This window comes from Calidris pugnax, unplaced genomic scaffold (assembly GCF_001431845.1).
Source record: "Calidris pugnax isolate Ruff unplaced genomic scaffold, ASM143184v1 scaffold225, whole genome shotgun sequence".
Classification (NCBI taxonomy): Eukaryota; Metazoa; Chordata; class Aves; order Charadriiformes; family Scolopacidae; genus Calidris; species Calidris pugnax.
This window is the reverse complement of record NW_015091072.1, coordinates 800,617-823,534: the sequence shown is the minus strand read 5'-3', so window position 1 is coordinate 823,534 and position 22,918 is coordinate 800,617. Positions and strand designations below refer to the sequence as shown.

General features: G+C 46.2%; 2 protein-coding genes across 2 annotated transcripts in view; one reads left to right on the top strand and one right to left on the bottom strand.

Moving 5' to 3' along the window:
* The window catches only part of KPNA1 (karyopherin alpha 1), a 49,674-nt gene extending 49,438 nt beyond the window's left edge, over positions 1-236 (bottom strand). Inside the window, exon 1 of the mRNA XM_014957133.1 lies at positions 129-236. The gene's annotated coding sequence lies outside the window, so the exon portion shown is untranslated. The remainder of the gene's footprint in view (positions 1-128) is intronic.
* A 4,172-nt stretch (positions 237-4,408) lies between these two features.
* FBXO40 (F-box protein 40) lies at positions 4,409-18,423 on the top strand. The gene is made up of 3 exons (XM_014957270.1): positions 4,409-4,535; positions 13,183-15,081; positions 18,035-18,423. Exons 1-3 carry the CDS (start codon positions 4,527-4,529, stop codon positions 18,230-18,232), a joined length of 2,106 nt encoding a protein of 701 aa, XP_014812756.1. The 5' UTR covers positions 4,409-4,526; the 3' UTR covers positions 18,233-18,423.
* Positions 18,424-22,918: the final 4,495 nt, after the last annotated feature.

The window sequence follows — 22,918 nt, the reverse complement described above, 5'->3', positions numbered from 1 at the left end:
TCCCCCCGCTCCGCCGGCTCGGCTCCCCTCGGCGCGGCGCGGGCCCGAGAGCGGGGCTCCCCCCCACACACCACCAAGTCCCGGCGGCGCGGAGGGCCGCGCTCTCCCCCGTTCCCCCGCCCCGTTACCTGCTGCCGGCGCGGCCCGGCCCGGCGCTGTCTCCTCTCGGGCCTGAGGCGCGCGAGCGCCGCTCCCTCCCTGCCTGCCCAGCGCTGGCTGGCGACGGCAGTGCGCACGCGCCCAGCGCGCTGCGTAACTTCCCGCCTCACCGCAGCGCACTCTGGGAGAGAGAACGTTTCCGCCCAACCGGCGGCGGAGACCCCTCACGCAGCAGCGGCGCCCTCCTCAGGACGGCGGTTGACGGAGGAGGCGGGCCGCCGCCCTCCCCCGGGAAAGACTATGACTCCCGGCATGCCGAGCGCGCCGCTCCCGCCGCAGTGTGCAGCGGGGCATGCCGGGAGTTGTAGTGCGGCGGGGGCCGCCGGGCGGGAGGGCCGGGGGAGGAGGTGCCGCCTCCCCGCTTAAGGGGCGGCGGCCGGGCGAGGCGGAGGCCGGGCGATGGAGCGGGGGATGGCGGCCGGGCGCCGCCGGAGCTGCGGTTGGCCGGGCGGTGTTAGGCCGTAACGTGCCGCCTGTCAGCGCTGCCGCCAGGGGACCTCCGTGACAGGCAGCGGTAAAAGGGACGGGGACCCCCTCCTTCCCGCGTCCCGGAATAACCTAATGAGCTGATATTTCCACTGGGTAACGACTGCTTCCCGCCGTGCAGGTGACCTAGCGGTGGCCTCGGTGCCACCACAAAGCACGACGCGGCAAGAGAAGGGTGACAAGCGAAGCCATTTCACGGGCGAGCGTACTGGGGTACGACTGAAGGCAGCCATCAGTAGAGGTGCTGCTCACTGGTCACCTAAAAGCCACAACAGCCGCTGTTCAGCTGTGACACGTGTTGAGATAGATAGGGAGGTCAGATGGTGTGACACAAGCTCACCTGCACACCCACAAAGGAGCACAGGGAGGTGACAGCAGGAGGGGGGGAGCCCCAACAGCACCCTGCCGGGCTGCTCGCAGGCCCATCCTGGGTGCCATCAGCCCACAAAAAGCCCATCTTGAGGAGAACAGGGGCACGATGGTAGTGGGGAACCCAAACTAAGGACTTGGTGGAAGGGACACCCTGTCTGTGCCTCTCCCAGGGGAGCCTCAGCCCCAGAACACCTTTTGGGTTGCGGGGGGTCGCTGCAGTCAGGGGTGTGGGATAGACATGGGTTGAGGGGGAAGAGTGTTTGGGGACCACAGAGGACCCATTAGGGGAAGAACCAAAGGTGGGAAAGCGAGGGATCTAGGTGATTTTGGAGGGGGTGGGGAACAAGTGTGGGAGAACAGAGGAATTTATGGGAATAAAAAGTGCTGGTTGAGTGTAAATGGTGTGAGACGCTTTGTCTGGCCATGCCCTGCGCCTGATGAGCGCAGCCTGTCCCATCTTCTCACTAAACTCCTTCCTCAGTTTGCCCTGCGCGAGGAGCTGTCCTTTCCGTGTGTGTGTGTGTGGCGGGGGGGTCTGGGTGTCAATGGCTGGCCTGGGACTCAGGTTTTGGGGCACCACCCGGTGCAGGCGAGTGTGTGAGCAGCAACAAGGGTGCAGCCAGACCAGTCAGTGAGGGGGGCCTGGGTGCTGGGGGACGGGAATTGTGAGGGAGGAGCTCGCGACCAGGAGGGCTGGGGGATTCCAGCAGCTGCCAAAGAGGCTGGGGGACCTGGGGGGTCAGAGCACCTCGGGGGGAGCTGGCAGACTGGAGAGGCTGGGATCAAGGGGCAGGTACTGAGCAGATTGCCTGAGCCCAACTGCTGGAGGGAGCCACACTACGTATGTATATGTATGTAGATATGTATATAAATATACACAGATACATATGCGCTCCATAGTGCACCTCCATCCTGCTCAGCCAGAGGGGGAGGTGGGATGAGGTCTTTGGCTCTGCCTGTGTTCCTGTGAGTGGTCTGTGTGGCTGGCTGCTGTGTGTTTTGTGTGGCCATCCCTGTATATATGGTTCGGTGGTGTATAGGTGTGTTTGTGCATGTGCCTACTGGGAATACAAGCTCAGCCTGGCTCTGCTTCGACCTGGGGGCATGGAGCTGCACCAGCCTTGCTTCTCTCAGGGTACCAGATCTAGCCTGGTTTTCCCATGTCAATAGGTATGTATATTTGTATACATATCGTATACATATGATATACATATAAATAAGTATATTTCATCAGGCTTCTATATACCACAGTATTTCTGCCCACAGAATTGAGATAAGAGAGATTAAAGCAGACAGGCAACAGCTTTCTCCCAAAGCATTTGCATCACAAGTATACAACAGGTAACACTTTTCTTTCAGGGATTTGAGGTTTCTCACACCCTGCCATTAAGCACATCTATCCTGCAGCAGGAGGTCTGGTTACAGTATTGGTTGGCATTCCTGACATACCTTGAAGCAAATTAGCACAGGTAAGGGCGGCAGTAGAGATCTGCAAGCTCTCCTGGTTTTGCTGAGTCTGGTTTCAGATACAGCTGAGCTAATACAACTCTGTGCTGCAGGTACAAGGATGAATTCCTGCTTCCTCTTCTTCTCCCTTCTCTCCACCACACACATATTTTCAGGGATGGTCAACTACTTTCTTTCTGCATCACATCTTGTGATACCCTGCCCTAAAAGGCCACCGCAGATGATGCCTTTTTGGAGTATAGTCATCACCTGCAGGCATGGATTTGCAAAACTCGGGGGCTTGTGTCAGGTGAGGCTGTGCTGCAAGAGTGAGGCAGGTCCTGGGCAGGCTGTTTGGGTCTGCGTGATCACCAAGCAGCACGTGGAAGCAGGAAAAACTCTGCCACCAGAGTTAGGACTGGAAACGCGGAGATCTAAAGCCAGGCTGACATCAGGTGCCAGTAAAATTAAGACAGGAGGTAGCTTCATTTTTGACAACAGCTAATCATTGAAGCCCTAAGTATTTTAGTGATCTGGGGTGATTCAGCTGGAGGGAGTTTACCCTTAAACCAATAATACTGAATTTTGAGAATAATTTTTTACTTTTATATAAAGTGAGGCACACAAGCAGTATGTTTTTAAACACAGTCTAAAAAGACAATGACAACATTGAAGGCTGAAGAGTGTTGCTGAACAGCAGGATGAGAGGTGGAAGTGGACGGATTAAATAGATCAGAGATCATATTGTGATTGGGTGAAGTTTGGGATTAGGCACATTAGCACTGGTCCCTGTTTCCCCCCAGTGCAATAGGATGACAGAAAATGGTATCACGATAATGCAGCCCTTTCTAAAAAAGGCCACGGAGCCAGACTGCTAACCATATTTAGCACTACTAAATTACGATTGGCACCAGCAAGCCTTGGTTGTCACCTACTGACATTTTGTTCAGCCCTAAAAATGAAAACACAGTTGCCTGCACTGTTTCAAATGATGAGAGTCACCAGGAACTCGCAGATAGGGAAAGAGAAAGATAAGGCAAAGCAACAAGTTCATCGTGACCAAGGATCTCAGAGCCGCCACCACCACAGCCAAAAGGTGTTGTTCTGTGTTTCTGAGTTGGTGAGAAGTGGTCCCGTACAGCAGCAGGGTCACAAGAGGTGTCTTTGCAGCCAGATGAGGTGAGCACCTACCAGGGAGAAGGAACGTCTGCCCCATCTGCACCCTGAACCTCACTGACATGTAGTAGTACCCATATGTCTGTACTCACCACGAGTATGAAATGCTCACCATGAAACTCAACACGAAATGCTTTAACGGGCCCACCTTGAAGGTAAAACGTGACTGATCTCCTTAGCTTCCTCAGGTTTGGCTGAGGAAGGGTAACACTGGGACCTGCACTCTTCAGGCATCCTCCCGCTGGCTGGTGGGACCCTTTCGCTGTGCTGTGGTGGAGGGGCTGGAGCTGGGGAGTCTCCTGGGGGGTCCATGGGACGCAGGCAGGCAGATCTGCCCAGCTGCTCAGCTCTGGGTCATTCCTGCTCTCCTTCTGCCCAGACAGATCGGAAACCCGCTGTCACTGTGTGCACCAGCTGCTGGAGTTAGTGACGATGGGAGCTGGGGCCACGGCGACAGTTCCAACAGCAGAAACCACAAACTGGTGTGGGCACCGAGGGGAGTTGAGTAGAAAAGGGCAGACCCCCATCAGAGAGTGTCAGGGGGCTGATACAGGACTCTGGGAAGGATTTTAATCTTTTCCTCTCATGCAGGGGTTACAGAGTATTATTGGTTCCGCCTCTCACATCTTCTCTGTGAAGTTTCCCTCCAGAAGTGACAGTGTTAACGAATACGGTGCAATAGACTGCTCTGTAAGCTGAGCTACACGGTCACATGCACGGGATTTATTTTTAACATCCCAAAACTACTTGATGTTTCTGCCTGGGCTTGCTCCGTGTCCTCCCATTCTCTCCTCTTCCTTTGCTCGCAGTTCTCCCTTGCCCACCTCACTTCAGCCCAGCTGAGCAGAACCGGGAGAGCAAGTGTTTGCTACACAAAGAGGGGCTCTATGATTAAGGTAAGGCTTTGTAAATCGAGTTGGAGTCTTTATTGGTCAAACCTTATGCAATGCAATGGTTACTGTACCGAGCTATGAAAATCAAAACATTTTCAAACCAGCCTTAGTCATTAAGAGGAATTAGAATAATCAGACACAAGATGTCTTAAATGACAGCCTAAAACAAAGGCAGCTGGTAACTGCAAACACTTCTGTGACATGCTACTCTCAAAAAAAAAACCAAACCCTCTGTAATATATTCAGTGGATTAGCTATAGTTTGCAGCACTGTATCTGGGGTTTATAAACCCCAGATTTGCAGCACTGTATCTGGGGTTTATAAACCACTAAGATGCTGATTCTGAGATACAGTAGCAGGACAGATGATAAATCAAAAATTCAATTTCTGTAATTTTCAAGAAACTCTGAGAAGTAAGACAAGGAGTAAGGGTCAGAGGAGAGGCACAAGCAATCTTCTGGCTGAAATGCTAAGCCTTAAAATCCATTGAGGTTTGTAGATTCAGACTGCAAACTGTATGTTTATAGGCCAGAATGAATAGTAAGATGATGAAGTAAGAATCACAAGTGTTAGAGGTGCTACTGTACCATTTAGAGTTGTGGCTGCTTAGCAATTTTTATGCAGGAATCTCTTCTCTTTTGATTTTATGACTTAGACCTTGACCTGTAGCTCTGAAATTCCCTATACGGGACATCTGCCTTGGGCTGGGTTTCTTTTGTTTTGCTTAAAACCATTCACTTAATTATCTCAAAAAGTTTTCAGAAAAATATATTAATGGGATTGTTACCAGAGCATAAAATAGAACCTGAGCCCAAAGGGAAAAAGCACAGTTTGGACCATTCTTTTGGGTTTTCGGGGAAAAAGCACAGTTTGGACCATTCTTTTGTGTTTGTTGTTGGTTTTTTTTTTCTCAAACTGCAACTAAACTGGAAGCTGTTATTTTAAAGCACTTGCTGAACTCAAAACAAACCCAAACCCATTTCCCAGTTACCTGTTATTTTAAAGCACTTGCTGAACTCAAACCAAACCCATTTCCCAGTTATCGATGCAAAGTGAGAGTTTGCCTGACTGTGTCTCTACTAAGGACAACACAGGGACCCCTCACGTGCAGGACCAGCAGCTTGAGCAGCTCCATGCCACAGCCTCCCCCTTCTCCTGTCCTGCCTGTCCCCACACAACTCCCCAACATGCCCAGCAGAAGACCCTCCTTGCTGGGCTGCCCTGCGCTCTACCGCCAGATCGATGCAAAGTGAGAGTTTGCCTGACTGTGTCTCTACTAAGGACAACACAGGGACCCCTCACGTGCAGGACCAGCAGCTTGAGCAGCTCCATGCCACAGCCTCCCCCTTCTCCTGTCCTGCCTGTCCCCACACAACTCCCCAACATGCCCAGCAGAAGACCCTCCTTGCTGGGCTGCCCTGCACCCTACCACCATCCCAGGGGACCACTTCAGCTCCTGGAATTTTGGGGTGGGTTTGTCTCAGGTGGGCTGCGCCTACGTTGCGCCAGGTAGGAAGGAACAAGAAATATTGCTTCTCTCAGGTGGAAGTGTGGTGTGGGGTTTCTACCAGCGGTTCCTACCTGGTGTTGCCTGTACTTCACTGCTCTGAGCTCTCCCCTACTCCTCCCATGACAGCACCAGTGCGTTTCACTGGACAGGAATTGCAGTAGCAGGGTTTGGTGCCTCTTTTACTGCACACAGGCAGCACCGGTTTGCCAGTTGAGGGGGAGGCCTGATGATGTGACAGCTTCTCTTGAGCTCCACGCTCCCACATGCCAGGTCTAGGGAGCTGAAGAGAAGCTGATGTGCTGCTGTAGGAACCTGAGCAGCACGCACGCTCTGGAAGGAAAGCAAGGAACCTGCCTGGCTGATGCGCTGTACTGTGGACCTGCTCCGTCCCTGTCATTTTAAAGTATTCGTTTTTTTCAGTATAAAGCAATTCCAGCCTGTTCAGTAACTCTGAACCAGTGGTTATTGTCACGAAACACCAAAGGCTCAACCAGCTGATTCCCAGCTACAGGGAGTAGCTCCCTAATTGTCACAGCCTCATCCGTCCATCTTTGGGCTTATCTAACAGGTCAGTTGTCTCATGGAAAACCTTTTCACTCTGCATGTCTCATACTGAGGACTTGAGGTTCACCAGAAGGATTGTCCCGAAATCAAAATGCCCCTATAAAACCCATGTGGACTTGTTCAAGGTGTGAGTCTCCAAGAAAATATGTCTTGCGTATGCTTGCTAGAAATTTATTAGTGCTATTCATGAAGTTTTCATCTGTATCTTTTATTCTCGGTCTCCACTTACACTGGGCTGTACCATAGTCACGGGCAGAGTCATTTAAAGCTCGGCTGGCAACACGTATATGCAAGATCAGTCTGAATGGCAATTGCAGAGCAGGTGTGCCAAGGAGGACGGTGACCTGCTACGCCTAATGCCAAGGCAATTGCTCAAGCTGTAGCTGTCCCCGCTGTGGGTGTCAAGATGTGGAGCTTGACTCACTTAGAGGTCACTGTGGTTCCAGGTGGTGCTTTTTATCTTGTATCGAAGGACAGGGCTTCTGAAAAATGAGACTCCCGAGAATCATTTACAAAGGCAGTGTGGTATGGTTTCCAATGGCATAGTGTTTTCTTCCTCAGCTCCAAGAAATAAATATACCTGAGTAGCAAAAGGAGACCCAAGCCTGATTTCTTGCTGAGGTTGTTAAGTAAGTAGTGATTGAGGAAGAGCTCTGCACGAAAAGAGAAGAAAATCTCTAGTTTAAGGAGACTTAGATGCTCTTCTAGAAAATGGGATTCTACAGCTGGTTCTGGCAGGGGTTTTGTGCAGGATGTGTGCAACTTCAAGTGAAACATCAGAACCTGAGATGTCTGTGCTTGGTGTATGTGTGTATATTTATTTACCTAAAATATTATATTTAATTGTATTTATTTTCATCTTTCTATAGTTTAATTCTACACCTGCCACACAGTAGTATCTTTTAACCACAATTGCACCTTTGGTCCTGCAAAAATAAAAACTTCATTGGTTATGAACCCCCTCAGATACTAAGATAGCAAATATATTGAAAAACCCTGTAAATAAATTAATAACTCTGTATTCACCTCAGGATCTAAGTATTATAATAAAAATTAGATAAACCCTACATACTGGGTATAACAAGGATTAAAAGAAATAGACAATATCTATCTGCCCTATACACTCCACCAAAAATATTCACATTCCTTGAAAATATTTTTTTGTTGTAACATTGTATAGAACTTGAACATTCTTGGCTCCAGCATTTACATGCAAACTTCCCTGAGATTGTTTTAAGAGCTGCTTATCACATTGTAAACCTTAGAAATATTGTTTTATGTTCCTTTGCAATCTCATCTCAGAGAAACTCTTTAAGGTAATTAGCTGGGATTTCGGATGGCCCTTTTTGATGGTTCTTTAAAATGGGAGGTATCTCTTGATTCTGTGATCAGAGCTTAGATATGATGTACCTTAGTATGTCATATGATCAGTCACATATAGCAAATACCAAAAAAGAAAACAGTTGTATTGTTTTAGGTCATTGACTGCAACTGAGTTAAACATATATTTACTGAGAGTAAATTGTAATTGGTTTATAAACTGTAATTATTGTCACCGAACAGATCTGCTCCAGACATAAACATATCTGCAGTCAAAATAGCAGCTGAGTATTTTTAAACATTACTTGATTTGCTGTCATGACAGTCTAAAAATAAAGATTTACCAAAGTGGACAGACTGTGGACTGTAATTTGCATCCTTTCTTTCCACAGTTGATAGAACATGATTCAAGTAAGCACTTCTGCTTTGATTTGTTACTGACTCAGCTGTTAGGAATTTTTTCAAGTTGCAGGGAAGCAAGAAGTGTACAGGTTTAGAGAAATGTTTCATCACCTGATGTATCTGTGTATCTCCTGCCTCTGGATTTTATGTCTCAAACTTACTGAAGCAAGGATTTGTAAACTTCCCACTCAGGGTTTTGAAAGTCGTAGTTTGTGTACTGACAATGATACCATGAACTAAACAACAGAGCTAACTAGATCATCAGTTAAAATACAGAGCTCCAGATTACCAGCATGTCAGAATTGAAGAAGCATTCAAACCCTGAGAAGTACCAGAAAAGTTTTCTCTCCCTTCTTCCTGTCCTCCCGCTTCACAGATTTGACAATGAGAGGAGAGATATAGAAATCATTTGTCTAACAGCACAGCATATACAAGTTAGAGATGAGGTAAACTCACGTAAAAATGGCACATCTGAACAACGATGAAAACTTAATTCTGGATCTGAATGCTCTGATATGGTCACTTTTGATAAACAAAGCATGTGTTTTCTTTCTTTACGTGTGATTCAGATGGGGTTCATTTCGGCGTGCGACAGTGTGAAAGCAGGCTCCTCTCCAGGAACTTTGTGATCAGCCCTTTCTGTGGCCCTTTTGGAGAACCAGAAGGGCTGTGCCTCAGATGTGTATTTATTTATCAATCATTTCTCTCCAAGAATTGGTTTTGCAGTGGAAAGTATTGTCCGCGCATTCATGTTTTTATTGCGGTGTAATGTACCCAGCCTTCCTCTGACCTTCTGCAAGTCATAGCTGGGACTATTTTTAGAGATTATATTTGCAGCAAAATGCTACAAGAATGAGAGCAGCAAGGATGCTGCCAACATGAAATAAATCCATCTGTATCTCCTGCTTCTCTGAGCCACATAAAAGTAAATGTGACTAAACAGCCTATAGCAGGGCAGATGCCACCCTAAACCACATGTATTTTGAGGGCTGCATGTGGCTGGGTGACCAGCAACCTGGTGTCACCTCTGTGCAGAAGGCAGTGCTTCCTGAGACAAGGCAGGGAATGTTATAGTGGGTAGTCACAAAATACTATTTTTCGTCATTGCTGTCTCAAGCTCTTTCCCTGCAAACAAAGGTGAAGGTACTTGAGGCTTATTCTTCAGAGTCGAAGTTTGTCCCTAGGTAAAGGGGCCACAGAGGACTTACTCCTTTATTCTGCAGGACCAAGGAGGAATGGGATTCACTAAGAGATGTAAACAGCTATTGGTCAGTGTTGGAAGTTGCGAGAGATGGAATAAAGATGTGTTGAGCAATTAACACATATCGAATTCAAACACGAGCGTGCAGTCTTTGGTGGCTGCAGGAGCCCGTCTGGGAATTCTTTTCTGGAATGCCTTTCCCAGACATTTCCCAGACTTTCCTTCTCCTGCGTTGTTCATGACTGCCATTGCCTAGATGTGAAAGATGAGAAGTTAAAACAGCAGCTTCAAGAAAGAGAGGGGAAGCATCTTCAGGGAGCATCTCTTCCCCTTGAGCCTCAGCCTACTTCCCAGGCAGCACAGCTCTCCTCAGGGCTAGGTCACCTAAGCCTGGGATTGCAAGAGCATTCACATCTAGGTAAATGACACTACTGATTTTCTTTAATCTTACAAAAAAACCCCCAAAAAACCTCAAAGTCCAAATTATTTTACTAATAACGCGTATTTTTAATACGAGATAAATGAGAACCTATGGTAGTCCCTACTGCATAGAAAGTGTGGTGTGAAGAAAAATCTTTTTCTCATTTTCACCAAAAAAAAACAGAACTACAGTTCTTCCTGATCATTAGCTTTTTCCCTCCCACAAAGATTCGCAGTGAGGTGAGCCAAGCTGGAAGGCAGCCTCTGCAACAGAAAGTCAGAAATCTGGACTTTTCTACTTGCATCAGCTCTTTTTTGGGCCAAGTTGCTGTTACCGGTTGAAGGTATCTAGGGAAGCAGCTCCAAGCAGTGACTGAGCAGCCCCTGGTTTGCTAATCCAACCACTGCATATGAGGGGAAAGGACCACAAGAGGTCCTACATGTTCCCCCTAAACAGCATCTCTTATAGCCATTGTTAAAGAAGACAGCTGGGCTGGGTGGACCACTGGTCTGACCCGGAATGTCGTTTCTTATGTTCTTAGATTTTTTACGACAGAAGGTATGCCTCATGTTAATCACCATCTCCATTCACTTGCTGTTGGACTCTGTGCTTCAGTTTTCCCGTGTTTAAGGAGAAGTTAAGAGTTACTGCCAGGAATTATTGCAAGGGTAGAGATATTATGAGCAAGGGCAACTGAGAGCTTTTGGAAGCAGGCCTCATAAGTGCATTGATTTTACTAATTAAACTGATTTAATTGACTCTACTGGGAAAGAACATAAAACACAATAGTGAAAGCAAAGCAGACCAGTTTTTCATTCTGACACAAAGCTAGTAATCTGGTAGTGATAACTTCTTATATAAGCATCTTCATACACCATGTTCTTGTACTTCCGCTCTTTGTTGTTGGATCTTGTCCTGAATTGAGGTAAAACAGAACCATTTTTTTTTGATCAGTAGTTTTAGTTTGCTAAGCCTCTTGTAACTAATTGAACTCTCTGAAATTAACAGTATATTGTCCAGACACTGTTCACTCCCAGAGAGGTAAGACCTGATGATTGTTTCTAATTTATGCCAAGGAACGGTACGCAGAGAGGCTCTTGTTTATACTTATTGCTATAACAACCAAGGTCACCTAACTTTGTTATCTGCCCCATTGGAGGGTTGGAAATGGAAAAGCACAGAGGGGTCACACACCTGTGGGGAGGAGTGGCCAGGACAGGTGACCCAAAACTGACCAACAGGGTATTCCATCCCATCTGCCTGTGCTCAGTATAAAAACTGAGGGATGAAAGGGTCAGCTTTCTCTCTTCAATGGCCAGTGTCCAAGAAGGACTGTCTGTTTGTCTGCCTTTGGTCCTGATCTGTGCGTTCCTGCATCGAGATTTGGAATCCAGTTCCCATACATCATTGAGTCCAGTCTCGGTGACGTGATCGTCATCCTGGGACCTTGATACTGGTCTTGTATACACTAGATATATTTCATTATTTCCTTTTCATTATTTTGTTAATATTTTCATTAAAGCAGTTTATTTTTTTCTAAACTCATAGGTCTCTCTCTCTCTCTCCCTCCCTCATCTCCTTGGAGAGAGAGGTTGAGGAGAGCATCTGTCATTCATTTCAGTGACCAGTCCAGCCCCAGCCATGACAGATCTCAGGAAAATTATTTTTATATCAAAGATTTTTAACGTGAGGAGAAGAAAAAAAAATTTGAAAACATATTAATGTGGAAATGTAAGAACTTAAATGCAGTCTTCCTTAGGAAAACATTTAGCCTGTTTATATAATAAAGCTGGTTGAAATTTCTGAAACATTTGTTTTGGCATCCTCAACTTATTCTTTTAATGCAGTCTGTTGGTTGCAAAATGTTAAATTCATGGAGCTGGCTGGTGGCAGCTGAATTTATGATATGGAGACTGGTAATTGTTTATTACTTGCTGCCTGGGGTCTCTTTCTCTATTTTCTGTCCCCTTGTGATGTCACTAACACCTTCATAAATTGTGTCTAAAATATGATCAACTCAGGGTCACCCATTCTGTTCCAGGTAGTGTTTGACACTGACTGGTCAGAAGTAAGTAGGATGACTGAAACAGTAGAGCAGTGGTGACCAGTTTTTTTGTAGGATGATGCTCTAAAATAGATCTCAAAGGAACATAAATGAATTCTCAGAACTGACCTCTCCCCTGCTCCATCACAGGAAGGGAAAAGCTCTGTTGAAGTTTAGACCTTTGTCGTTCCTCTTCTGCCTTAACTGCACACTGTGGTGTGGAGCTGAGGATGAAATAATCCATACCTGCCCTCTTCTCCTCCTTCCTATCTGCTCAGCCTTCACTGGTGACAGCAAGGGGAAGAAAGGAGACAGGCAGGTTTTTTTTAAAAAAAAAAAAAAAGAAGTGAAAGAAAATTAATCTAACTGGGTGGGTATAACCTTGCAACAAGCCCCCGCTGCACTCTGGAGCTTCTTTCCAAAACACAGACTGAGGCATTGCCTCATTCCACATTTTTGATGCCTGAAAGTAAATGCAGCAAGCAAACCTGCCTGAAAGAAAAGTCCCCTGCAGTGTCTGTTCCGTGACATGCGGGCATCATCTAGGAGTGCAAGGGCAAATTAGAAAAGCAGAGCAAAGAAGGCCAGGCAAATTTGCCTTTACCCAGGCTGGTTTCCATGCTAGGATCACGGTGGTAATCCTCGCTCTCAGCCTTGCTGGTGTAGAGCAAGCATGGAGGTTCATTTGCACAACATCCATGTCTTTAGGTGGGGAGGAGGGGATGACAAGAGATGTCAAGTCAACCAACCAGCTAATTTTTCTAGAGAGGAGAAAGAAACATCATCTTTCCTACTCAAACAGTGATGAGGAAGTGGGAAGGTCCCTCGCTGTGCCTCTGGCAGCCTTGAGTTCAGCACCATGGTATAGATAGACCCGGTGGAAATATCGGGACAGAAAACAGCTCCCAAACTGACAGAAACTTGCTCCCAAACACTGGCTGCCTCGGCTGGGCTAATGAGTGAGGACCTTATCTATATCAGTGTTGCTATCAGGCCACCCTGTACTGTGGGTACTAGTGCTGATACATGACTGTATGGAGCTGGCAGTCACTTGCCCACAGCCTTATTCCCACTAAAGGTGCATATGAGCACCTAATGCGTAGCAACCAGCCATGGGCATAAGTGGCCTGTGGCCATTCTTGCTTCTTCAGGCAATAACTCTTGTCTTCTTGTCTTTGCTACGCACAGCACCGGGCTCAGAAACCTCCCCCTGGGCAGCACAGGCACTGTGAGAGATGTTTCAGCCGGCACTGCCGCGCACCGATTGAGCCCTCCGTCTCCTGCATGGTGATCAGCTGCCGCTTTCACTGCGGGGCCACCTTCCACATGTGCAAGCAGGAGGAGCACCAACTGCTGTGTCCCTTAGAGCAGGTCTCCTGCCTCAACTCAGCCTACGGCTGCCCTTTTTCCATGGCCCGCTTCAAGCTGGCGAAGCACCTCCAGGTCTGTCCAGCCAGCGTTGTCTGCTGCTCGATGGAGTGGAATCGCTGGCCAAACGTGGATTCAGACACAACCCTCCACGAGAACATTATGAAGGAGACCTTGAATGAAGACTGCTTGGACACAGCCTTGGCGCTCAGAGACCAGAAGATACTTTTCAGGACTTTGAAAATAGCCGACCTGTTTCCAGAGTGGAGGAAAAAGGATGAAGTGGCAGAGCTAATGGATGAAGCCATGGGAGGGGAAGAGGGTGCTGTGGGAGGAGTAGCCTGTGGTTCCCAAGAAGGTGACGACCGGTTGTGCGAGCTCAGCCAACGTGAGCGTGAACATCTGGCAAAGGACAAAGAGGGAATGGATCTGGGGAGTTACAAAACCTGGGAGAACATCTTCAGCAAAGAGCTACAAGCTTGCAAGGTGACGGGCTCAGCAGCCAGCGCAGGACAAAAGGCAGAGGAGGCTTCCAAGAAAAAATCCTCAGGCCCTCATGCTGCCAACTCCACAGAGAAGGCAAAGGAAGTACCTGACAGTGCAGAAGAGGCAAAAGACCAAAAGCCTGAGCAAGCAGCACCAAATACAGAAATGACAGGACTGGCTCCCTGGCAAGAAGGGGTCCTGGAGAGGCTGAAGAAGGAAGTTGGGGTAGGTGATTACAACATGTATCTGGTACATCATGGGGGAATGCTCATCCGCTTTGGCCAGCTAGCTGCTTGCACGCCCAAAGAAAAAGACTTTGTCTATGGGAACTTGGAAGCTCAGGAGGTGAAAACTGTTTACACCTTCAAGGTGCCAGTTAGTTACTGTGGAAAAAGAGCACGACTAGGAGATGCGCTGGGCCACAAGATGCCAACTTTAGACAAGTCGGTGGATACCTCAGAATTGGGAATAAATCTAGAAGACCTACCTAAGACAAATATAGTTAAAGCCACATTGCTGTGTGCACTGGAAAAAGAGCTGAAAGGCCATGAGATCTCTGAAGCAAGGGGTATCGATGGACTCTTTGTGGATTTTGCAACGCAGACATACAGCTTTCCTCTGGACCCCTTCTCCTCCAATGCTGTTCTAGCAGATATTCTGGATGAAAAAAGCCCACCAGAACTCCACGTGGAGCTCTACACTGAATGCGTAACCAGAAGACACAACAAAAGCAGTTCAGCTTTCACATTCACTTGCAGTCATTTCTTCAGGAGAGACGAATTCCCATCCCACTTCAAGAATGTGCATGCTGATATCCAGTCATGTCTGGATGGATGGTTCCAGCATCGCTGCCCACTGGCCTACTTGGGATGTACTTTTGTTCAGAATCACTTCCGCCCTGAGGGACTTAAGGCCAAGGTTATATACAGCAAGCCTCTCAAGACATTTGCTATCAAACCAGAGGTGGACACCCTCCTTGCTGAGTCAGGGAAGTGCAATTCCACAGTGGTCAACCAAGGGAGAAATAAGGACTCGCTGAGCAGCCTCCCAGTAGAAGTGCTCAAGTACATTGCGGGGTTCCTGGACAGCTTCAGCTTATCTCAGCTGTCGCAAGTGTCAGTACTGATGAGGGACATCTGTGCCACTCTTCTTCAAGAGAGGGGAATGGTCCTGCTGGTCTGGGAGAAAAAAAGATACTCCCATGGTGGTACTTCGTGGAAAGCTCGCAAAAAGGCAAGTGACTGTGACACTGGGGAAAAGACAGCCATGGGTCCTCTCCAGGTAAAACACAAGCGTAGCAAGGGGTGCCACACATAAGCAGGCAGTTATGGGCAAGGTTCATGAGGTTATGAATTTGCGTCATATTGTCAGTGGTCACGGCTGTAAATTGCAGTACATCCAGTGAAGGTAGGAAGATGTAAAGGGACATCTTCTGACTAGCTGAAAGTCCCCTCCCAAGCTTGTCTTGGGTAACCTGTTTGCATGTGCACCATTTTTAGGCACTGGGGACTGGAAATTCCTGATATTTAAAGGTTACACATGGAATTTTGAAGAACTTAAAGTGCATACTTTTTTTTTTGTTGTTCTTTACAAGCCGATTTAGGTTATGACAAAACTAAAACGCACTGTAGAATGACAAAATGGTAAAGAACAAGGAGACATTGCTATGCAAGGAGCTCAGGCATTTGAAGAACTTAAAGTGCATACTTTTTTTTCTGTTCTTTACAAGGCGATTTAGCTTATGGCAAAACTAAAACTCACTGTAGAATGCCAAAATGGTAAAGAACAATGAGACATTGCTATGCAAGGAGCTCAGGCGTTCATATCAGCCACTGAGGGCTCTCATGATTAGTAGTTCACAGGATTGCCATGAGTGTCTGACTCATTGGGTTGTGAGCACCTGAGGGAGCAGCATGGGACCAGGAAGCTACCTTCTGCAAAGCTGGTTTCCCACTGTTTTTGCTGGAAAATAACCACCCTTATTGGCTGTTCCGGTAGTCTGAAACAAATATGTAAACACAGCTCAGTCTAAGTCCTGGTTGAACAATAGCTATTAAAGGTTGGACACAGCTCAGTCTAAGTCCTGGTTGAACAATAGCTATTAAAGTTTGTTTTTTTTTTTCTAGCTGCTAGCCTTGCAGCTGCTCTAACATAAAACTGTTTGAAAGAATAACATAAGAGACTCCAGCATGACCAAGCAGACAAGACAGAGATCTAGGAATAAATAGAGATCCAGGGAAGACTCCCAGAAATTATTTAAGCACCTGGCTTTCAAGCAGATCTCTGAAGATCTCCCCCTATTAATTCTTATCAAATGGAAACACAGCAATTTGTGAGCATTTATTAAGAGAAAGGAGTCTTTATTAATAGAAAAGGTGAAGTGTGGTGAATTAAAAATCTGTGTAACAAAGTTTGGTGGCTGCAAGTTGAATTAGCCCGATCCAAAACAGGAATTACCCACTGAAATAATTTATTGGAGGATGTGGCTTCCTGCAGTAAAAGGAAGAAATTCTGACTGAGCAATCATATGGCAATTCACTTCAATTATTGCAGTGCAATTTCAAACCAGCAGCATTGAATTTGAGGACTGTCTAACCCTTTAATGTCAGAGCTCTGTGCTGACCACACATGAATCTTGTTTCCACTGCGCAGACACTGCTTGAAAACATTGTTTGTAATTGGTCTGAATTTCTTGACTGAGCATTGAATTTGAGGACTGTCTAACCCTTTTATGTCAGCGCTCTGTGCTGACCACACATGAATCTTGTCTCCATTGCACAGACACTGCTTGAAAACATTCTGTTTGTAATTGGTCTGAATTTCTTGACTACCCTTTAATGTCAGAGCTCTGTGCTGACCACACATGAATCTTGTTTCCACTGCGCAGACACTGCTTGAAAACATTGTTTGTAATTGGTCTGAATTTCTTGACTGCTCTGCATAACAGCTATTTATACAGGTTTAGGTCTACAACAGGGCCAAGTAATCTTCAGTGCAGCACACCCACATACTGTCCTTCTTCCTCAGGAAGAGACATTTTTAGGGAGAAGAACTATGGTTTTAAAAGTTCATGTGTTTTAATGGTATACAGCAAATATTGGAGTGACTTAATCACAACCTTATCACTGGGTGCTGGTGTATCACTAAGCGGTACATGGTATCACTACAAAGAGAATCGGAAAATTTTAACTGCACATTTCTGTTTTTTACAAGCTTGTACGTCCTCTAGGAATAGCTTTAATCTTAGGCTTCCCAGGCTTGTTCTGGGGTGGGGTGAATAACAACAGTGTTGTAATGTTAATTACGCTACAAAGAGAATCGGAAAATTTTAACTGCACATTTCTGGTTTTTATAAGCTTGTATGTCCTCTAGGAACAGCTTTAATCTTAGGCTTCCCAGGCTTGTTCTGGGGTGGGGTGAATAACAAGTGTTGTAATGGTAATTACATTGGGGTTGCTGATAGATGCTTTGGAAGGTCTTTATGAAGTCAGGTTTCCTGGAGATATGTATCGCACAAGTATGCTGTAGTCATTTTGCTTTATAAATACCTTGGATCATGCTGTACCTGGGATGGAGTTTTCTGTAGAGGTGCGTTGGTCAGGTGTACATTGGGGTTGCTGATAGATGCTTTGGAAGGTCTTTATGAAGTCAGGTTTCCTGGAGATATGTATCGCACAAGTATGCTGTAGTCATTTTGCTTTATAAACACCTTGGATCACACTGTACATGGGATGGAGTTGTCTGTAGAGGTGCGTTGGTCAGGTGTCCTGGATTTCCCCACGCCCTGCACTGGATTGGCACCAAAAACTGTAGAGGGATATTTTCCCATTAAAAATGGCAGGTGATGACTAAAGTAGCAAAACCAGCAAGCACAAGGTACATAACAATACAGACCCCATTTTTACTTGTTATGCCAGCCCTGCATAATCAGATGTTGGGGAGCCTGTCCAGTACAAGTAATGCACACCCACTATAAGCATATATAGATTTTTTTAAACCCTCTTCTATTTGTACCAACATTCCCGTTCCCTCTCTCTGATTTCTGCATAATCAGATGTTGGGGAGCCTGTCCAGTACAAGTAATGCACACCCACTATAAGCATATATAGATTTTTTAAAATCCTCTTCTATTTGTACCAAAATTCCCATTTTCTCTCTCCGATTTCTCTCCCCTTTCCCATATTAGATCTGGCAGTTCAGCAGCCTGTTCTCCAAAGTTCACAAATGGCAGCGCAACGACGTTGCGTGCATGTCGGAGCACCTGAAGCATTGTCCCTTCTACCAAGTGGAGCGCAAGACGGACCCCGTGCTGCTGACAGGCATGTGTGAATCTCGAGAGGAGACTCAAAAGACTTTGGTTTCTACTTTCAAGCGGAGAGTCTGAGCAACCTGCTTTCCCTTCCACCGTGCTCCTTTCAATGCCCTTGAAAAGAAGATTTGGGTGTGAGGATTGTTGCTTCCAACTCTCCTTCAGACGCACAAAACTGGCTTCTCAGCTGCATTTGGAGTAGCCTGTATATTTTATTTTATTTTTTCCTGCATTAATTTAGTTGTTAAAACTTCCTCTGCTGCTCACTGATGCTGTGTGCTTTCAGTTTGTTTCTGTTCCTTGTTTAAAACAGCCTCCTGGAGAAAGCAATAAGGATCTTGTCCGAAACAACACCTTCACAACCTCGAAGGTAGGCTGCTGCTCCTCTACCACTTCCCTGGGAGAAGCAAAACCAGTTAATGTATGTAGCTTGACTAGGGCTGAAACACCTCAGTTTTGGCTGGAAAGCCAAGTTCTGGGAGCACAGGTAGATGCCCTCCTGCCCAGCAAACCTAGGGACTGCTACTCTGTTCTGAGACAGGAGCAAAAGAAAAGGAGCCCCCAAAGTCAGGGGAATAAATTAAGATTCAGGAATGTGCCACACACAGCCACCAACCATCCTTTAGGGCCCTGACTCGGGCAAGCGTGCCTCGCTAGGGCAGCATTTGAGCACATGCCCAAAGCTGAGCTCATGGGAACATTCAAACCAAAGCAAAGCAAACAAACTTGCTTTTTGCTAGAAATAACCAAGTAGCGAACAGTTGTAGGGGCTCAGTTGTCTTTTTCTATCTTTTGGTTAATAACTTTCTCTGCCTTTATTTAAAAATCCATTGAAGCCACCAAAAAAATATTTGACAGCCACCAACCATCCTTTAGGGCCCTGACTCGGGCAAGCGTGCCTCGCTAGGGCAGCATTTGAGCACATGCCCAAAGCTGAGCTCATGGGAACATTCAAACCAAAGCAAAGCAAACAAACTTGCTTTTTGCTAGAAATAACCAAGTAGCGAACAGTTGTAGGGGCTCAGTTGTCTTTTTCTATCTTTTGGTTAATAACTTTCTCTGCCTTTATTTAAAAATCCATTAAAGCCACCAAAAACATATTTGAAGGCATTCTTAGAATGCCTTACCTACTCATTTTTGGTAAATTACTCAACATGGGAACATTCAAACCAAAGCAAAGCAAACAAACTTGCTTTTTGCTAGAAATAACCAAGTAGCGAACAGTTGTAGGGGCTCAGTTGTCTTTTTATAGCTTTTGGTTAATAACTTTCTCTGCCTTTATTTAAAAATCCATTGAAGCCACCAAAAAAATATTTGAAGGCATTCTTAGAATGCCTTACCTACTCAGTTTTGGTAAATTGCAAATTGTAATTGTAAGCAATTGTAAATGATTTGTCAAAGAAAGATTGTATTTTTTTTTCTGTAAAAGAATAGGCATTCTGCAACCCATTCAGTAATGATATGGGTAATGTTTGCGTTAGTTAAATGGGCTGGAGTATAAAGATTTTTTTCTTTTTTTTACAGAGCAGAATTTGGTTTATTTTTCAATAAATGCACTAATGTAAAAACAGAATGTACTTGTAGAGGCAACAGATGAGAGAAAGCAAGCACGTTACCAACAGCGTCTGGCTTATGACACTATTTAAACCCATTTCAGAGGAGTTGGTTAGAAATGCCATGGTTGTGGTGGTGGGTGGGATTCCTCTGAAATGCCTGTAAAACGATTCAACAGCTTACTTACTGCTGCACAGACATGGCAGTGCCAACTCTCACCCCTTTCTTTTTCTAAGCTTGTAGTCAGAAGTGCGAGCTCAGGACATGGGGTCTGGTTTTCTTCTCACCGTCTTGGGCAGGAGGACCTCGCTGGGAGCTGGAACGTCTGCTGGCCTGGACCACTGTTCTCCTCGCCTGGGCTGGCCAGGTGAAAACTGGCCCAGGTGGATGGACAGACGCCGCACTTGCCACCCCTGGTCTCAGAGTAGATCTAGGATGAGGCAGGCTGCGCAAGAAGGAGCCCTCTCTCACCGATAAAGGTTGACGATGAACCAAGTTAAGCACTTGGTAACTGAAGGCATGAATCGTGTGGTGACCCAAACCATGCCGAGTGCAGCTCGTCCTTGTCCACACTTGCAGCTTAAGTGGTCCCTGTGAGATTTTTAACCATATGAGGATGTTTTTCTTCTCCAGGCATACACCCTGAGGAGCATATTATCTAGTTGTGGGGACAGGGGATTGGTCCCAGGAGCAGGAGTAGAAGCAGTTACATTTTAATTTTATTTTTTTTAATGGTATTCTGTTTCCTGTCCCTAGAGATCCTTTCTGGGAAGTCTCTTAATGCTTTACACATGAGACTAAACTTGTCTGCGCAGTATCCCATGGAAAACACAAGCAGTATCTCAGCTTTATGCAGAGGAAACCAGGAAACAAACACAGGGAACCTGAGCTGGGCCAGGAGCAGATGAAGCTGGGTGCTCTGATCCTTCATCCTGTGCCTTAGCTACTGGGCAAAACCAAACTGGCTGTCCTTTAAAGGGGCTTACAAAAATTCACCTGTCCTCAAAACATCCCCTGTGAAATAGGTTGCCAAATATTATCACCCTGTTTTATGCAGGGAAGTTGGCAAAGGTGAGGACATACAGCAAGATTTCCTAGAGTGGCCTCTACATCAGGGTCTCATCCTGCACATATCACGTGCCTGATTTTGAAAGATGCTGAGCTGCAGCATGCTGCATAGCTGCAGACCACAGCAGCTGCAAATGCATGTCCAAAAATTGTGTACCAGTATCTGTGCTGGGTACTTAAAAATGGAGACACTCAAAATTATGGATAATTTGGGGAGGGAAAAAAAATAAAGATGCTTAAACGATAGGGTCTCAAAGTCAGTGTTCGAGGCATTTCAAGTAAGAGACCATAAAAAAGTTAGTTCAACCTGTGAACCATCTCTCACCTGATCAGCCACTTAGCTGCTCTAAACTGGTGTAGCTGCCCTGAAATTGAGGTTTATGTTACGTATGAATTGGGCCAGCTTTACCTTTAGTGCCAGTGTGACTGAGTTAGAGAGACACATGTCGCAACCTCTACCTCTTGGGATCAGCCAGGGCGTACATTACAGCTTCTAGGAGACTGGACTTAGATCATTTTCCTTCTGGTACTGCTACGGGGTACTCCAGAGAGACACAGGCTGTTCATCCAGGGAGAGAGAAAGAGACAAATATTCCCCCATGAATATATACTTCTGTAAACTGTAAATTTGGTTAAGTAACCTTCAGCTTATACGGTGGAAGCTGAAAATCCACAGTCATCCTCAGGTTAGTCTGGTAAACCCAACCCTGCAAGAGGGGAAGCTGTACAGGGAAGTGGAGATCACCCTTATACTGGTGCATAGCCACCTGGCAAATTCCAGCTGGTAGCCACTTCTCACCTTATCTCACCACATTTAACACTAGTGGAGAGCTGCGAGCTGGTGTCAGACACAGTTTAATTAATCAGAGGATGTATGCCAAGGTAGGTCAGTGTTGATGCTCCTGCTCATTAGCAGAGTCGGCAGAAGCTTTGGAGAACTGCAGTGAACTGAATTTGCCTGCTCTGTTCATTTTGGTGAGGACAAACCTGGCTTAGTTAAAAGATGAGAGGCTTTGATTTGGGTTCAGCAAGTTCTTAGGCTCCTACTTTAAGCTCATAACTTGACTGATGGAAAATTAAAACTCTTCCTAAATTTCAGCTTGAGGGATTTGATTAGAAGAAACTGGGCATTTGGTGTTTTTCAAAACAAGTCTTTTGCTGTGGCCGGGTCCGAACTGGAAAGGGGGACCCAAGTCCTGCAGAGCCCTGAGGTTGCTCTCGGTCCTGATCTCACCCTCCAGACCTTCATGGCTTTGAACACATTTGTGGTGCCCACATGTCTTGTGCAGGGCAAGAGCAATGCTCTGCACACTCCAGGCTGATGTGCTTCGCCCTGTGTCCATGTGTTGGAAGAATGGAAACAGGAATGATGGCATCGTTGAAAATCAGAGAGGTCAGAGCAGGGCAAAAGTGCTCGAGACAAGATGGGAAACAGAAAAGGTAACGGGTTTGGCTAGAGGAGACCTGCCTGATTGTATGTGTCATGGGGAGAGGCAAGTGGAGAATGATAAAAGGGCAAAGGAATGAAGGGATGTGGGATGTGGAAGAGGTGATGCAGCTGCAAATGTTTTAGGAGGAAGCGGTTCAGACACCAGGAGAATAGGAGTGACATTTAGGAGAGCAGAGACATAAGGGGAATGGAGAGTTTATTTTATTTGGTTTTGACTGACAGAATAAGATATTTGAATGAGCCTGATGTACTCAGTGAGATGCAGACTCTGTTTTGAACTGCAATTTTTACATTGGACCTCACGCTGCGGAACAACCTCTGTTCTGGGTTAGAATATTTGGCCAACAGATCATTGAAACACGAGCTGAAGGGCCGCTGTAAAACCACAAAGAGTCACCACTTTTGATGTCCCTGTACGTTCATCATTTGCTGCCAACAACAGACTTTCTGGATAAATGCTTCTCCTTCAGGAAGGGGCTGGAAATTTCACATCAGTATTATAGAGTAACATGGGGCAGATGACAGTTCTGAAGGGGTGAAAGGGTAGATCACCCACTGACACGTGTTGTAAGTCTGGGTTGGAGGAAGAAATTACCTTCCAGGCCTCCAGCTCCCAAAACTGAGTGAGCACAGGTAAGGTGACATTTATCTGAACGGTGTTTGTAATTTTGCAGAATTCTGTAACTCCT

Excerpts from the sequence above, each read along its gene's own strand:
- FBXO40 (XM_014957270.1), top strand. Across the intron at positions 15,082-18,034 it reads CGTGGAAAGCTCGCAAAAAG|ATCTGGCAGTTCAGCAGCCT; the intron begins GCAAGTGACTGT and ends TTCCCATATTAG.